Source organism: Anabrus simplex, chromosome X, assembly GCF_040414725.1.
Source record: "Anabrus simplex isolate iqAnaSimp1 chromosome X, ASM4041472v1, whole genome shotgun sequence".
NCBI lineage: Eukaryota > Metazoa > Arthropoda > Insecta > Orthoptera > Tettigoniidae > Anabrus > Anabrus simplex.
This window is the reverse complement of record NC_090279.1, coordinates 195814624-195833114: the sequence shown is the minus strand read 5'-3', so window position 1 is coordinate 195833114 and position 18491 is coordinate 195814624. Positions and strand designations below refer to the sequence as shown.

Genomic DNA, 18491 nt, shown 5'->3' with positions numbered 1-18491 from the left:
CATCTCTTGCGTCACAATCTTCCATAGCCTCCTTTCAGCCATTTGCAATTCTTCCACTTCAAGTTCTTTGGAAGTGTGTCGTCCTCTCTTTCCTGCCGTGTTGTGGATGAATCGCAAAATCCAAGCTGTCATCCTGACAACTTTCGTACACTTCGAAAAATATTGAAGATTCCATTTTTCTTCTGGTTTTGCAGAAACTAAAACAGTAGAAAGTCCTTTCTTTTTCTCTTCATTGACCTTTTCTTCATCAGCCATGACATCGTCAACAGGCCACTCAGAACTGGCGCATCTCAGCCACTAAGGGCCCTCCCATCATTTTGACATCAGGAGTTTGGTAGCAGGGCCCCTGGAGGGTAGGTTAGCTGGATTATTCACTCCACGCATATGATTCCAACTATCAGGGCTCGACAACTGTTTAATTTCCTTCACCCGGTTGGCCACGGAGGTTCCCCAGTCTTCTTTCCTCTTGATCCAGCAGAGCGCTGTTGTCGAATCCGTCCAATAATAAGTTGAAAGATCTCCAATTACTAAACTTGCCTTTACAGAAAAAGTAAGACGAGCTCCAATTGAACAAGCTAAGAGTTCCAACCGAGAAATAGTAGTTTTCTTCAGAGGTGCTACACGAGATTTTGCCCGTAAGAGTGTTGCATGTGAGTTTTGACCATCTTGTGATCGAAGGAATACAACTGCGGCATATGCTACGCTGCTCGCATCGCTAAATGTGCGAAGGCTCCAAGATTCCTGTGTTTCATAAGATGCTATTTGTCTAGGAATTTTAATATCAGACAATGCGTTCAGTTCTTGAAGCCAATTTTCAAATTTTTCCTCATTTCGTCCTCCATTTCTTCATCGCAGCTCATTTTCTTCCGCCAACTTTCCTGTAACAGCAACTTGGGTACTAAGAGAGACAGGACAGGTGAAACCTACGGGGTCAAAGATGCTCTGGGCAGCAGCCAATACATTTCTTCTAGTGATTTTCTCACCAATCTTCGATACGTCAATTTGTTCACAAGAAAGAACATCTCTTGCTTTATTCCATTGAAGACCTAACACCGATGTTACCTCAGAAGCAGATGAATTTCTTCCAGAAGTATTTAGCTATTTGTACTCCCAGTTACGAAGATCGAATCGTGCTCTGCCCAGCAGTGCAGTAGATTCTCCCATAAACTTACATAATTCTTCCTCATTGTCCACAGAAGTGATACAATTATCAACATAAAAGGAGTTTCTTAACTTTTCAGTTGTCTCTCGGTAGTCTGTAATATGTTTCAAGTGTAGATCTAACACTGCTTCCAGCAGAAATGGGCTGCAGTTCAGTCCAAATACTACTCAGCAGTGACAAAATGCCTTTAATTCTCTTCTCTTAGAATCCTTCCACCATAAGAAGCGTAACCAATCGCGGTCAGTTTCTTGGACAGATATCTGAAGAAAAGACTTTCTAATATCCGAGATCACTCCTATGCTATTCTTCCGAAGCATCAAAAGAAGTGTGGGGATTTGTAGTAGCGAATTAGGTCCTTTCCCGAGGCACTCGTTCAATGAAGGCATGTCCTTTGACTTGCAGGAACCATCGAAAACTGGTCTCACCATAGTAGTAGAGTTGTCTTTAAATATTCCTCGGTGTGGTAAATAATAACACTGATCTTTGTTTTCTTCCTCCGGAACCTATTCAATGATGTCCTCATGTATTCACTCCTGAAACACCTTTCCGTATTCCTCAAACTTTCCTTCCTTGATAAGCCTGTTTGAAACAGAGATCAATCTCTTTTCCGCTATCTCCTTGTTGTTCTGTAGATACTGACGGCTCTCCAGCCAAGGTAATGCAACTTCATATCGGCCATCGCCATTAACTTTTACTGTATTTTGAAAGTAGTTAACGTGCAGCTTCTTCCATTTCTTCTCTTGATTTGTTTTCCACTGGATCAGATATGCCTACGGTATCCAAGTTCCATAAGTCAGCTATCGAGGCAGATTGAATGAACAGTGAGGTTGTATATAGAGCTAGAGTGTCATTCTCTCCTTCCTTCAGTCTGCCTGTCACAGTCCAAGCGCAGTCCTAACGGCTACCAATCCTGAATCAAACTCATGCATTTCATCCATCAAAATATTTCTAGCAACATCAGCTCCTAGAAGGACTTCCACGTCAGCCGGATCGGTTCCTACATCTGAGAGCCATATCTTTCTCTCCCTCATCTCTTTCATCCAGGGCCCAAATTTCAACTTTGGAATTTTCCCACAAATTACTTTTTGGTCAATTAACTGCAACATTGTACTATATGAAACATCACAGCTGCTCACCTTTACATTGTACAAATAGTGATCTTCTTCACAGGTCTCAGCACCTCCAAACAGCTTATGAATCATCGTTTCTGTTTTCAAAGGTTTGTACCCCATTTCCTTAGCTGTCTTCTTCAAGATGTAGGATCTTTGGGATCCACTGTCTCTCAATGCTCGGACCTTCTTCTGTTTGCCCTTATGTGTCAGCTTGATACACAATGTTTGAAGAAACACCTCTTTTGTGGCACTCTGAATGTTCATGTAGATATTCTTCTGGTTTTCCCTGCCTTCCCAAGTTCTAGGTTCAAGTTTCTCCCCAGCCCCTTTCGCATTTAGTTTATGGCATATAATAACAACAACATGAGGGTTAGTGCACAAGGGGCATCGAATGTGTGCCTTGCAATTCTTGGCTCTGTGCTCTAACTTCAGATATGCAAAACAACAGTTTTCTTTGGCTAGCTCGTTACGCTTTTCTTCCAAGCTCATTTGTTGAGCAAGGAGACATTCCTTACTCTCATGTGGTTTACTGCAAAACACACAGTTACGCTTCTTGCCATCAAATTTTGCAGAGAACAATGAACTTGCAGTTGGTAGTGATGTGTCTTCAGAAATTTTTCCTCTTCCCTTCTCTTGTTTTTTCCTATCGGCTAAACCGAAACCTGCCTGCGCAAAGGTAATCCTTGCTTCTTGCTCTACTTAACGTTTGAGGAAATTAAGAAGAGTCTCCAGTTTATCTTTATATGGACTGATAAAATCGTCATTCCCAGATGATTGATTTCTGAGCCATACCCTTAAAACGTCTTCAGGTAAGCACGATTCTACGAGGGGGAACAACATTGACCCATATTTATCCCTGGTTACACCTATGGATTCTAAAGCTCTTAACTTGCTCTCCCTGATTTATCTTGATGAAGGAGTTGTAACTTTTCAGAAGTTTTTTGTGAAGTGGAACAACAATTTTAATGAATCAACTGTCAATATTTTTATGTGAAACAAATTTTAAGGAACAGAACAAGCCTTTAATTACATTGTCATCTTTTATTGTGTAGAACTGTTCATTGTCAGACTCATTCTGACTCCATCATACTACATCAAGCGACTCTTTCATCTGATGATGTTTTTATTTTAATTTATAAGTATATCATATGCATGTAAATTTTATTCATGTTTTGTAATTTTTAATATATTAATTTTAAGTTGTTTCTAGACACTTGAAGATGGCCTAAGGCAGCCAAAATATGTCCTGTTGTTTTAATGTGATGTTTTTACAATTTTGAATTGTAAATAAACTTATAAGTATTGACGAGGTTGAACCAGTATACTAGTTTTTCAACTTATATAGCATAATTGTCAATCTTCTTTCTTCTTCTCCTACCACTTTTCCCACCTGTGGGGTCGCGGGTATGAACTGCGTCGCACATGTGGATTTGACCCTGTTTTACGGCCAGATGCCCTTCCTGACACCAACCTTATATGGAGGGATGTAATCACTATTGTGTGTCTCTGTGGTGGTTGGTAGTGTGGTATGTTGTGTGAATATGAAGAGGAGAGTGTTGGGCAGACACAAACACCCAGTCCCCGAGCCAGAAGAATAAATCAGAAGCGATTAATATCCCTGACCCGGCCGGGAATCGAACCCGGGACCCTCTGAACCGAAGGCCAGTATGCTGACCATTCAGCCAACGAGTCGGACATATAGCATAATTGTCGATAAAGATCCAAAATGAAATTTATTTCATCGTACAATGAACGAAAAGCATTTATGTTGATATAGTAATCGGGACACATTAAAGATCTCCTGTAAGGCAAAACTCCACAGCCTGTAATCTTAAAATGTATATTAATTGAAAGGTGGTGGTGTTTATTATTATTATTATTATTATTATTATTATTATTATTATTATTATCGTCGTCGTCTGCCTGGTGGCCATGATTGGAAACCTCACCAGGATTACTTGATTCAAGAACTGGAAAAAATCCAAAGGAAAACAGCTCTATTTCTTCTGGGTGATTTCCGACAAAAGATTATTGTTACGAAAATGTTGCAAAGTTTGGCCTGGGAAGACTTGGGAGAAAGGAGACGAACTGCTCGACTAAGTGGTATGTGATAAAGATATTGATTCCCATAGGGAACCTGAAATATTTCTTCCGAATGAGTAAATTTATAATACCAATATAGTTGGTATTGTATTTGGTATGTTCTGAGCTGTCAGTGGAGAGATGACATGGAATGACATTAGTAGACGAATAAGTTTGGTGTTTTTAAAAGTAGGAAAGATCACCATATGAACATAAAGTTGGAATTGAAGAGAACAAATTGGGGCAAATATTCATTTATAGGAAGGGTAGTTTGGGATTGGAATAATTTACCAAGGGAGATGTTCAATAAATTTCCAAATTCTTTGCATTCATTTAAGAAAAGGTTAGGAAAACAACAGGTAGGAAATCTGCCACCTGGGCGACTGCCCTAAATGCAGGTCAATGTTGATTGATTGATTGATTGATTGATTGATTGATTGATTGATTGATTGATTGATTGATTGATTGATTGATTGATTGATTGATTGATTGATTGATTGATTGATTGATTGATTGATTGATTGTTAAGGTGTAAAGTCTGTATGGTCTGACACACAGTGGTTAGCTGGTTTGGGTCTCATTGGCGCAGAAAATTTTCACCATCAGAATGTTGGCTTGCACTAGATTGCATGCCAGAAGCCTGGATTGAATTCCAAACCTCTCTGCAGTGCTCATACGGAGTGAGGGTATGTAACTCTGATGATGGTGATTCGTCCATCAGATGGGGATGTAAAACCTAGAGCAGACCCCTTGGTGCTATTCGACAGAAGTAGGCTACTTGCCAGCATAAGGTTTCACCCTCTGTCCTCCTACTATCATATATCACGTCATTCATTTAGTCTCATTAATCTCCTCTGATGTGGTTGAAGTCAGGAAAGGCATCCAGTTGTAAAACCTCGCTGTGATCAAAATCAAAATCTCTTTATTTGCAAATGAGGTGTCTACCTCGGTGGCAAATGGTACACTAAAATACATTATTGTCAAGCACTAAATATTAAATTAACAAGAGAAGAAAATTTTTCCTATAATACAATATTATACAATTTACCCTAACAATGTTTTCTATTAAACACACAGCTCATCCTTAATAAATTTATATTGTTTACAAAATTATAATTATAATATCTCCTGTACTACTTAAAAATATAGTCAACTGATATACAGTATGTGGAATTGCTTCAAATGATACTATACAACTGGTATAACATTAATATTTACATTGCATTTATTTATTTACTATTTTTTTTTACCCGTTCTGGATCCTAAGTAGCATAACGACCTGCTGCGTCTTAACCAGAGCCCCTTTTGCCACCACTTTTCAGAGTTCCTGAAGGGCCTTCACAGCTACCGTAGCAGTCCCAGGGCCCTCGAAGTCCCCACTGTACTTCACCCCTACAGGCAGTCCCCTACTTTGGCTGTCCAAACTCCTTAGACCAGGGGATGGAATTAATTTATTCACACACATTTTTTTATTTACAATAACCTGCACCGGTCGAATGCCCTCTAACACTTCATTTATTTTCTCTGTTGCTGTTTATTCTCTTCTTGAATACCTGTACAGATTTTGGAAAAGGATCAAACACTACCCCTGGTAAACTGTTCCACTCCTTCACACCCTTCCCAATGAATGAAAATTTACCCCAATCGCTTCTGCTAAAATTCCTTCTAATTTTATATTTGTGGTCAGTCCTGCCGATATAATTATTTTCCAACTGAAGCCTCTCACGGATATCTCCCCATGCTTCTTCTCCTGTATAGGCTCTATATAATCCTGTAAGTCTAGTTTTCTCCCTTCTCTTACTTAAAGTTTCCCACCCAAGTTCCTTTAACATTTCTGATACACTACTCTTTCTCCTGAAATCCCCTGTTACAAATCTTGCTGCTTTCCTCTGCACACTATCTATTTCTTTTATTAGGTATTCTTGGTGAGGATCCCAAACACTGTTTGCATATTCCAATAATGGACGAACCATACTCAAGTAACATTTTTCTTTTAATTCTTTGTTGCATCCTTTAAGTAGCCTCATTATGACATGTAATGATCTGTATGCTTTCCCAACAATGTCATCAATATGACCCTTCCAGTGCAAATTACTTTCAAATCTCACACCTAAGTATTTGCACTTGCCATCTTTTGGGATAACTACCTCATCCAAAGTATATTCAAATTCAGTTTTAAAGCTCCTGTTTGTAAAAGTTGTAACAGTTGATTTGCCTCCATTAACCTTCATATTATTTTCTTCAACCCATTGTTGGATACTTTCAAGGTCCCTTTGTAATTCTGAACAATCCTCAATGTTGTTTATTTCTCTATAAACAATTATGTCATCTGCATACAATCTTATTTTTGATGTTATATTGTTCCCTAAATCATTTGCGTATATTAAGAAAAGTAACGGACCGATTATACTACCCTGTGCAATTCCCTTCCAAACTTTCTCTTCCTGAGATACATTATTTCCTACTTTGACTTTCTGAACCCTTGAATTTAGAAATGCTTTTATCCAACGTGTAACCCTTACGTCCAATCCTATTCCCTCCAATTTCTTTAATAATATTCCATGTTCCACTCTATCAAAGGCTTTGGAAAGATCTATGGCTATGCAATCTAACTGACCTCCTGAATCCAACTGATCTGATATGTCCTGCTGAAATCCCACCAGTTGTGCCTCACAAGAAAATTTCTTTTTAAATCCATACTGGCTCCTCATGAACAAATTTTTATCATCACATATCCCTCTGATGTACTTCGATATTAAACTCTCCAGAATTTTACAAACTATACTGGTCAGGCTGATTGGTCTGTAGTTCTCTGGTTTCCTTTTATCACCCTTTCCTTTATAAATTGGTATTATTATAGATTCCTTCCATTCCTTTGGTATTACACTATTATTTATGACATAGTCAAAGAGAAATTTTAAATAAGGCACTATGTACCACCCCATTGTCTTTAATACCTCCCCAGTAATTTGATCACTTCCTGCAGCTTTTCCTTGCTGAAGCAGTTGGATTTCTCTGAAAATATCTTCGTTTGTGAATGAGAAGCTTCTTGTTTCCCTCTGTCTCTCTCCCTCTCTATCTTCTGTTTCGGTTTCCAACTCTTGACAATCATCTACTGAATCTCTAAATTCCCTACTAAATAGGTTTGCTTTCTCAGCATCTGTTAAATAGTGTTCACCTCCTTCTCCCACCATTGCAGGAATTTGAACTCCTTTTCCTTTTTGATTCCTGATATATGAATACAGCTTTTTCCATTTCCCTTTGTGGTCATTACCCTCTTGAAGTATGCCATTCATATAATTCATATAATTGAATCTCTCAAGTCTAGCTGCTGTGTGTGTGTTCGTGAGAGAAGTCTGCAAGGGACAGTGAACAAAGTATGTCGTGAGTGTACGGACAGTATAAAACCTACAGGATTGTGGGACTGTGGTGCACAAGGTTTGAACTAAGTGGCTGCAGTAACGTACAGCGAGAATAACTGTGGAACTGACTTCAATTATTAGAAGAGCGTGTAATGTGATCATTTTAGTTTGTAAGTGGTAGAGTGAACAATTAGTGTGACTGAGAAGTTATGTTAAACAGTTAGTAGTCATTAAAAAAAGTTGGTCATAGAATTATAATGCTAGCGGTGTTGTGTGTTCATTTCCTGTCATAGAGTGGTTCAAAGTACACACCCTTACTTGTTTTAGCTCTGCTGATGGCGTACATGAAGGGGAACGGCAACCTCTGTAGAACGCTTGTGAAAGCTGGTGCTTGTCTGGGAGCCATGAACAAGGATGGAGTGACCATCTTCAACTACCAGGTGGCCACCAAGCAACTGCTCTACAGGTAAACCTGTGCTTTGTTTTGTCTCATCTGTAGTCTGCACTTGACCAAGAGTTTTAATATTTAGATTGATTGATTTTATGGCACAAATTACTAGACATGGTATCTATAGGGTTTATGCCGAGTGAAAGAGAGAAACTGTAGGAAAACTTTACATATCGCAAAGACATTGAATAAATAAAGACTATTGTATTCTTCTGGTGTTTTATTTTAGGTTGCTGGATCACCTGTCGCAGGAGCCGCCATGGGCTGAGGGGGACATTTGTCTGGAGTGTGGCACTAGATTTGGCCTTACAATGAGGAAACATCACTGGTAACTTTTATGTGTATTATTAATTATAATTATTGTTGGCCATCTCCTGTGGTGTGTGAGCCCCCTCCATTGCTGTTCGTCCATGAAAGTCTGTCTACTGATCGGTTTCCCTTTACTTCCCTTTCATAATGCAGTTCTGTTGTTCTTATTATTATTCTTTCTTCTTATGCCCAACTAAGGAGTGCGATTGACTTATTCAGCTGATGTTGCCTTTTCCTTCTCCCAAAATCTCTTCATCTTCTTGCTGTGGCTTTTCTTGCGATCTTCTGACCAGGTTTTGTTGGTGGTAGTGTTTGGATGATGTTTAAAGCGGTGGTTGTCGACTAACTTTCTGAATTTAAATCTGTCTAACACAATGTAATCTGTGATGCCTATTTTCTGAAGATCTTTACCAACTTAAAGCAGCCAATTGTTTTTTTACTTTCATTCATAGGACAAGGTTCAGAATTCTTTTGGTCAATCTTCGATTACTCATTCTGAGAGTATGTCCATAAAATTTCACACATCTTTTTGTAAATGTGTCTGAGATTTTCTGTGTTAGTACAGGTCATGAGATTTCCTTATCATTCAGATTCCCCCTGAGCAGGCTGGTCCAAAAATGTTCCTTAAGATTTTTATTTCCTGCTTTTCTACATCTTTAGTCAATGATCTGCTCCCAGTGATCAGTGCTTCAGGCTTGATTACAGTGTTATAATATCTTAATTTTGAATTTTGGGATATAGATTTTTTTATTATGTCTGCTCCAAGTGAGTCTGTATACTCTTTGTAGTTTAGAGACCCTTTCTTTGTTTGCTTCTTCATTCATTCCTGAAGGGTGGATGACTTCTCTCAGGTATTTGAATTTAGATACTTGGGATATTTTGCCATATTGGGTTTTTATTGGTTGTCCATCTAGGTACCGAAGAGATCTTTCCATGTAGTCAGTTTTCTGATGTGAGATCTGGAGTCCTGTTCTGGATGCAATTTCATGAATTTTTGGATGAATGCAATCACTTCTGTTCTGTTATTGGACAACACTGTTAAGTCATCAGCGAAGGCCAAACATTGTAAATTAATTTTGTTTTCACATAATCTGCCAAGGGTTATTCCTTTAACTTCTTTTTCCCAGGTCCTAATCACTTTTTACGAAACAAGAATAAACAAAAAAGGGACAACCTATCTCCTTGTTGGACTCCTGTTTTAACATCAAATTCCCCTAAGATTTAACCTTGGAAGTGGTGCCTGTTAGTGTTTGCATGATTAATTGACCTTGTTTTCATGTCTACTTTGAAATCTTCCAGTACACGGAAAAGTGTCTCTCTGTCTAGAAAGTCATATGCCTTTTTGAAGTCCATAAAAGTAATCGCCGTTTGCTTGCTGTTACGAATTTGTAGGATGGTCTTGAGGTGAAGAGTCTGTTCTGCACACGACCTGCCTCTCCTGAACCCTGCCTGATATTCTCCAATCAAATTATCTGTTTTTATTGAGAGGACGATTTGAAAAAAATTTGTAGGTGACTGCTAGAGGGTAAATACCTTTGTCATTATTTATATCAGTTTTATCCCCCTTTCTTGTGTAATGGGTGAATTATTGCACACTTCCTGTCTTCAGGAATTGTTTCACTGGCCCAGATACCTGTAAGAATTTTAGGGATTTTCTGAACGAGATTTCTGCTACCTAGTTTCAACATTTCGGCAATTATACTATCTTATGCCACTTCTCTGTGTTTTCCAGTCTTGCCATGCTTTCTTGCGGAGTTCTGACGCCTTATCACAAGTATCATTCCACCACTTATTTTTACGTTTCCTCACTGGCATGTTAGTGCACTTGGCTGCTTCTACAAGTTCGTCTAAGTTCTGAGCAACTAGTAGCATTTTGTTCGGAGATATTGGCCAGGAAAGAGCTTGAGTTTTGCTTCAGAATCTCTGGGTCGATTCGTGGGTTTTGCCGTGGTCTACATTTGGGTTTGTAGGGTTGAAACTTCACTTTGATTAGAGAGAGATGGTAATCAGAGCCGATGATACCCTTCTCGACTTTTACATTCATGATCTCCTTTTGGTTTCTCTTTGTAATAGCAACATGGTCTATCTGAAATTCTCCTAAATGGATGTTCGGGGACCTTCTGGTTGTTTTCTTCTGCGGCCATAGTAGAAAATGAGTTAACAATAGTTTCAGATCAAAGGTCTCGCAGAAGTTGATTAATCTTTCTCCATTTTTATTGGTTCTTTTATTGGCAGGGTAGAGACCTACAGTGTCTTTTCTTTGCCTATTTGTGCACTGAAATCTCCCATCAAAATTTTGACGTGATGTTTAGGAATTTGGACTACTGTTTCTTCTAGAAGTTCCCAGAATTCTTCCACCTTTTCTGGGTCTTTTTGGTTGTAATTGTTTGTAGGTGCATGAGCATTAATTAGTGAATAGGGTTTGTTTACTGATTTGATTGCTAGCACCGACATTTTTCCAGAGGGAAATGTGAAATTCATAACTGAATTTATGATATTCTTTCTTTCTTCAAAGCTGGTGCCAAATAGCAATGGTGTGTTACGGACTGGAATTGCTGGTTTACCTTGGTATATTCTGTAGTTACCTGACTCGAATATTTTCATCCATATATCTGGTTTCTTGAGAAGCCTCCGTGGCTCAGATGGCAGCGCGTCGGTCTCTCACCGCTGGATACCGTGGTTCAAATCTCGGTCACTCCATGTGAGGTTTGTGCTGGACAAAGCAGAGGCGGGACAGATTTTTCTCTGGGTACTCCGGTTTTCCCTGTCATCTTTCATTCCAGTAACACCTTCATTCTCATTTCATAGCGTCTATCAGTCATTACTAAATCACTTTGGGAGTGGCGACCCCATCATACTAATAGCCTATATATGATTCATTCATTACATCCCTGACCCAGTCAATGACAGGAAAACAGGTTGTAGATTTTCATTTTCATCTGGTTTTTTTGAAGAGCTTAAATGTGGATATTTAGTCTGTCCAACATGTCCGTTAATTGCTTCAATTTTCCAGTTTTGAGAAGTGTATTGATGTTGATGGTGCCAAGAAAATGCTTGCGTTTGGGACGAAGAGATTTGGGAAGATCCACTACACTTCCGCATGATGTTCTCGGTCCCCCAGAATCCGTTAACCGAGAAAACCTAAAAACCTAGTGCAATCTCTAGGGCCTGACATATCCATCATGCTAAAAGGTTGAAGGGTAGTGGGGAGACTGCCAAATGTCGATCTCAATAATGCTACAACTAAAGTAATGAGCCTTAGAGGTTGCCTCAAGATGGTTTCTGGCTGTTCTACTGCTTCTGCTTGTCACCTGCCTCTAATATGTGTTTGGTCTATTTTATTTTGCTCAAGTCTGCCGGCAAGCCGGTTATCTGTCACCTGGGACACACCACGTGGGAGTCTCACCTCTCCCCCTGCTATGACAGCGTAGTAGGTTCATGATGATGATGATGATGATGATTATTATTATTATTATTATTATTATTATTATTATTATTATTATTATTATTATTATTATTATTATTATTATTATTATTATTATTATTATTATTATTATTATTATTATTATTATTATTATTATTATTATTATTATTGCATGTAGTGGAGGCTTCTGTGTAGGCTACTTGGAGCCGCATTAATTTACTAATTCAGGTCAAGAAATAAAATAAAAGTCAGGTTCTCTATGCGAATGAATATCTATATCATCTGATGGCCTAGCAGGCATTAATAATTGTAAGAGAGACCAAGTCTCTCATAGAGCATTGGCACTACCTGTGGCTCCAAGTACTCTAATTTAAATACACCTGTATATTCCATTTAAATCAAATGAATATCAAACCAATATTGAAAAGGTGGACTAAAAACATCTCTCAAAAATCTATTATTAAATCGTTGTCATTATGGATTTTCACTACGAAGTTCATTACATGTAATGTCAGCATAGTGCAAATTAGTGAAAGTGTGGGGGCTACTTAATGATTAGCAACAATAATGTGCGCATTGTTTTATTTCAGCCGCCATTGTGGACGCATCCTGTGTGCGAGGTGCTCGGGCCGTGATGTGCCCATCCTAAAGTTCAATCTCAATAAACCTGTCAGAGTGTGTTCTGTATGTTTTGATGTGCTGCAAGTTGGAAGTGCCTAAGACTTTTATCATCTGCTCTTTTGATTTTCTACCTGGTCATCAGTGGTTTTGTAGATCTGTGTCAAGACGGATTCAGTAGTGATCTATAAATTTGTAAAAAGACTGTTTCTTGCATTTTTGCATATCATTATTGTCATCGATGGTCTTTAAATGACTACTTTTGAACTTCAGTTTCTTAGATGCGTATTTTAATTGTATAAGAAAAGCTGATTGTGTAATGCCAGATGATACACCACACCTGTGTCAACAGCATCAATCAAAACAGCAAAGATAACTTACTCCTGCCAAGAAGAACTAGAACTGTATTTTTTAAACTACAAAATTCAACAAAAAATATCACAATTTTTTCATAGTGCTTGGAAATACTTGTTATGAGGCTTATCAGTATTCATAATTTAGTATGGAAATTTAAATGTTCAAGGCCCAATATCTACGGTAATTAACCTTTCTCATGTTGGGATGAATTAGCATTTGTCATCCATTTGTATTCCGAATGTTGTGCAGTTGTTTCTTTCTTACCCCCCACCCCCCACTTACACTTGCATAGTGGGTGCAGAGGATTTCTTATCTTTTACTGTGGAGGAACCTATGAATTTTCCAGTGGGTACCTCATACATTTGTTGGGTCATTACAAAAGGTAATGGCAACTTCTTTTTGAGACAGTGTGTTTATATGTATTTATGTATATACTAAGAGAAGCAATGTTTCATGTTGCTTAAGATATAGTTATATTCATTGTTTTTTTTTTTTCTTAAAGATTATTTAGAATGTTGTATAATATGAATATTATCATTATTATCATTATTAGTATTATGAGTATTTAGAGAAAATGAAATGATTTAACTTCAGATAAGCATTTTTAAGGGTAGTATATCACAATATGTTCTTTTATATAAGCAAAGCCATTTTTATGTATTTTTTCTTAGAAGATACCATTAAAAGAAAGGAGAAGTACAAAATATACTTCATTTAAATGTTAACAGATCAGAGAATAAACTTACAATTTTGAGTTGGATTCACGTGCACAATCCTTAAGTAATTAGTATAATCCTAATCCTATTGCACCAGATAGAAACCTTGCTATATATGCTTATCCTGTGGGTATTACTGAACAAATAGGATGAATTAGCTGAGTTTGTATCAAGCTCAAATATATACTTCTTAAACACTAGTGTGTTCTACCTGTTTGTTCAGTAGTGCCAGTGACCTAGATGTTAGGCCCATTTAAACAACAACCATCATCATCATCATCATGATCGTTCTTCAGTAAACAAGTCCAAATTGTATTGCACAGGAACGGAACTCTCTTTGACATGACTACATTAAAGACCTAGTTCGTCTTGGTGAAATATTACTTAAAAACTGTAAGACAAAAGAATCAAAAAATTGTTGCAAGTTAAAATTTTCTACCAAAGATTGCTGATCCGTAATAGGTTTAATATTTTTTTTTTAAATAGTAAATTTGGGAGTAATTATTCACTTTGTTGTTTTGATCGAGGTCCAACCAGTATTATGAACTTACCATTTTCACCACTTGAGCAGTTTTCATGACTTCACAATACATTACAAAGAGCTGAAAGAATTTAGCTCCTTAAACCAAAAAATACTCTTCCTTATAAATAGACATAATTTTTTTTATTTTGTTCAGATTAGACTGTTCTAAAATTCCATGTTCTGAAAAGGAATATACTTCACAGTTAGAATACACACAATTTTTTAAACCCTACTATTTCTTTTGCTTAAAAGTAGATTATTTAGCTGAACATGAACAATCAACATGCATTGGAAATTTTGTTTTATTTTGCTGTATAAATGTAATGCTGTTGTCAGTGCTTTTGTATCAATTGTTCCGTTTGTAAAACATGACATTTATAATATTATTATTATTATTATTATTATCATTATTATTATTATTATTATTAATACTCAAGAAATTCTTGTAAATTTAGAGTGTAATTTAAGTAAATGTGCACATACAGAACTGTGGTAATGACTGAAAATATTTCATCAGTTCTCACGCTGCTGGCAAGAAAAAAACGAACATTAAAATATGAGAAGGAAAGTTAGTTCAAGAGACATTTAGATCAGTAATATAAAAATGAAAGCTTGATCAGATTTTAAAGCTAAAAAGGATTGTGAACCAGTGAATGGTGGAGTGTCTCCTTTTGTGTAATACTTATAACGAATCATTTATTTGGCATTGAACGTCAAGAGCAATAGTCTTCATCAATATTATACATTCTTATACCTCAGTATACCGTAATTCTCCGAATCCAAGACGATGTTTTTTTCTCAGAATTTTGTATGAGAAAATCAAGGGTCGTCTTGCATTCGCGACTAACAGTAATGAACACCGCTGGCAGCTACCCCGGTAATCATGCTGATTCCCTTCACCCCCCGCCCGTGCGCGTGAAACCATTGATCATCAACGTCCACATCTTTATTTTACATCGTTAGCCGCGACAACCGGTTGTACGTTGCCTCCGTGTAACATCGCTAGTTCTCGGGAAATAGTGACAAGAGAATGACATTCTCTTGGACTCTATAAAAAAACGTTTCTTAAATCCACAAAATGGCATCAAATACGTGAGCCTTTGAAATCTTAGAAAGGCCACAGCTATTCAGTGGCAGAGTTATAACCCGTCTACTGCACCTAACAGTTCTATAGACAACAGGAATATTTTCGTAATGGATTGTATTGTAGAGATGAGTGGCACAGGTATTACCAGCAAATTTTCAGCAGGTTCTTGTCGACATTACAATGACAATTTTAAGTGAATGGTCATTAAACACGTGGAAATGAAGAATAATTGTGCAGCCGGAAGAAAATACGGCATAACTAAAGCCAGTGTTCCGCATTAACGGGACGGCAAAGATAGCTTTAAAAATTCATACTGTACAAAAAAATTCATTCTGTGACCCACAACAAGGATGCTTTAAAGAAGTCGAAGATGAAATTGTGAGGTATGTGCGCAAAAAACGCAAGGGCGGAATGGTCGTACCATGCCGCAATAAACTCCCTGACCTTCAAAGCCTGCCCATTATTATACATTGCTGGCCGCTGAATTCAGTCGAAGCCGGCAAGTGAGACTTGAATCTAGCGGCAGCCGGTTGTACGTGACGCTTAGTAAAAGTAACGCTTTTATAAACAGCAGGAATACTGTCCAGATGGATCATCATATTGTAGAGGCAAATTTTCAAGGCGTTCTCTTCAATATTACGATGCCAGTTTTATGTTAATGGTTGTTAAACTCATGGAAGTAAGGAATAATTGTGCAGACACAAGAAAATACGGCATAACTGAAGACAATGTTCGCATTGGCATGAAGACAAAGATAATACATGTTATAAATCTCATTGTAAACCATGTTGGATATCAGATTATCAAAAAACCAAAACAAACCCCATGGCATTACAACCCTTGAAGGGCCTTGGCCTACCAAGCGACCACTGCTCAGCCCGAAGGCCTGCAGATTACGAGGTGTCGTGTGGTCAGCACGACGAATCCTCTCGGCCGTTATTATTGGCTTTCTAGACCGGGGCCACTATTTCACCGTCAGATAGCTCCTCAATTCTAATCACGTAGGCTGACTGGACCTTAAACCAGCCCTCAGGTCCAGGTAAAAATCCCTGACCAGGCCAGGAATCGAACCTGGGGCCTCTGAGTAAGAGGCAGGCATGCTACCCCTACACCACGGGTCCAGTGGATATCAGATTATAAAAATTGTAATTAAAACAATAAGTTAAACCACCTCTCCAATACTTATCAATCCTTATATTTAGGATAAAATCATTACAATTGGTGTTATAAGTTGAGACATGTTTCGCTTAACTGTCGTAAGCATCTTCAGCCATAATAAACTTAACTCAAAGTTGGTCAGGGCCCTGAACCTAGTGGCCTCAAAGTATAATAGTTCTCTAAGATATAATGTTCACATTAGTAAAGAACAATAACCATAAGAATAGTGTGTAAGCTTCTATCAGTTTCAAATAATTGAGATAATAAGGTAAAAATACTTCATCTGTCAACTCATATAATTTGATATATATTTTAACCTCCATCAATACGGATGCAGTGTTTTTACTTTATTATCTTAATTATTTGAAACTGTTAGAAGCTTACACACTATTCTCATGGTTATTGTTCTTTACTAATGTGAACGTTATATCTTAGAGAATTATTATACTTCGAGGCCACTAGGTTTAGGGATCTGACCAACTTTAAGTTAAATTTATTATGGCTGAAGATGCTTACGACAGTTAAGCGAAACATGTCCCAACTTATAACACCAATTGTAATGATTTTATCCTAAATATAAGGATTGATAAGTATTTGAGAGGTGGTTTAACTTATGTTTTAATTACAATTTCTATAAGACAAGGATAGTCGAAAAATGCTTACTGTGAAAGAATGGCAATCTTACGATTTCGCAAAGCACTTTTTAAGCCTAATTAATTTTTTTTTAAAGGATTAAGTGGGGGTCGTCTTTCATTCATGGTTGTCTTGGATTCGGAGAAATACGATAAGCGACCCGTTGTGCGGAAAAGGACCCAAAGTCAGCAATAGAGACTTTACATCAGAGCTGAACAAAAGTGTCTGTAGCGTAAAATTTTCATTTCTATGTTTTGACTTCTTGTGCTACCTATAGGTATTCTTAACAAAGTAAGTTACTCAGCAATTCGAGTCTTCTCCACTTGATGCCATGAAGACTTTGTACATTTACTAACAAAATTAGTGAATGCTGTAATTGTGTTTTCATCAGAATGCAGTTTTTTTTTTAACAGCAACTGTCGATAATTAATATCTTCTGAAGTATAGCACCTAGAAGCATGAACCCTTTTTTAAAATGCCCAGTAGCTTATGCTAGTTTTAGAATAAAAAATCTCAAAAATGAAAAATTCAACTTAAGGTTCCTTTGCGTGCAACGGTTCACATATAAGGCCTGCTACAAAAATCTGAAGTTTGCAAATAACTCTTCAAAAGATTAGGTTAATCACTTTTGAAGTACTCACCCTCCTATTAACCCGAGAACTGGCAACGTTAAATCTTGTCATGGTAGCCATGTTTGGCAGCTTTGACTTGTCTACATAAAATACAAAATATCTGCAAGATACGAAATAAATCTACAATATTTTATATATTTACGTAAAGGTAATTCACTGAGGATTGTCGTGGTGACACGAAATTGCATAAATATGTTTTAACTAGAAAAATGTACAGTCTGTTCAAAAAGTGTAACTGAAAAATTCAAAATAATAAAACTTTCAATCATATGTACACAAAACTGGAATATGTCACAAGCAAACTGAGATACATAGATTGTCAGTAATGTATCTGTAATGCACTAGCAAACGTTTCATCACTCTGAGAGGTATATTCTTGAAAATGTTCAGGAAAATGTATTGGCGTGCAATCATGTGGAGGCGTGACCTTAGACCACGTTGTTAAGATAAGTTGCTTTATGGAACGTTTGTCATCACTTTCACTTTCCAATATTTGATGCAAAAAAATAGTTGATAAACATTCCAAATCTGAATTTGCCGGTTCATTCTCAGCAACCTCAAAGTCAGATCTGTTATTTTCATCTTCCAACAAATTTCACACCACTTCTAATTTTCTGTAATGAAGTGAAGGTGCTATATGTAGACACATACTGTACTAAAATGCATATAATCAATCAAATAATATATATACAGAGGAGTAAATAAGTCGCACTGATCGGAAAACTACAAAATAAAATGAAATAGAATAGCACAGCAGAGCCCGTGAAGGTTTGTTTACAAACGCTACAGAAATGGTACTCAAACAAAACATTGGGAAACCACACTCATTTATTTCTGTGAAATTGCGTCCAAAGAGGTTGTAAACATG

At 37.3% G+C, this 18491-nt stretch overlaps 1 protein-coding gene across 1 annotated transcript in view; it reads left to right on the top strand.

Annotated features, from left to right (window-relative positions):
* Positions 1-14163, top strand: part of LOC136886164 (rabankyrin-5) — a 319573-nt gene extending 305410 nt beyond the window's left edge. The window contains exons 20-22 of the mRNA XM_067158907.2: positions 8046-8184; positions 8396-8494; positions 12490-14163. Coding sequence (XP_067015008.2) covers positions 8046-8184; positions 8396-8494; positions 12490-12619 — 368 coding nt within the window. The 3' untranslated portion in view covers positions 12620-14163. The remainder of the gene's footprint in view (positions 1-8045; positions 8185-8395; positions 8495-12489) is intronic.
* The last annotated feature ends 4328 nt before the right edge of the window (positions 14164-18491 follow it).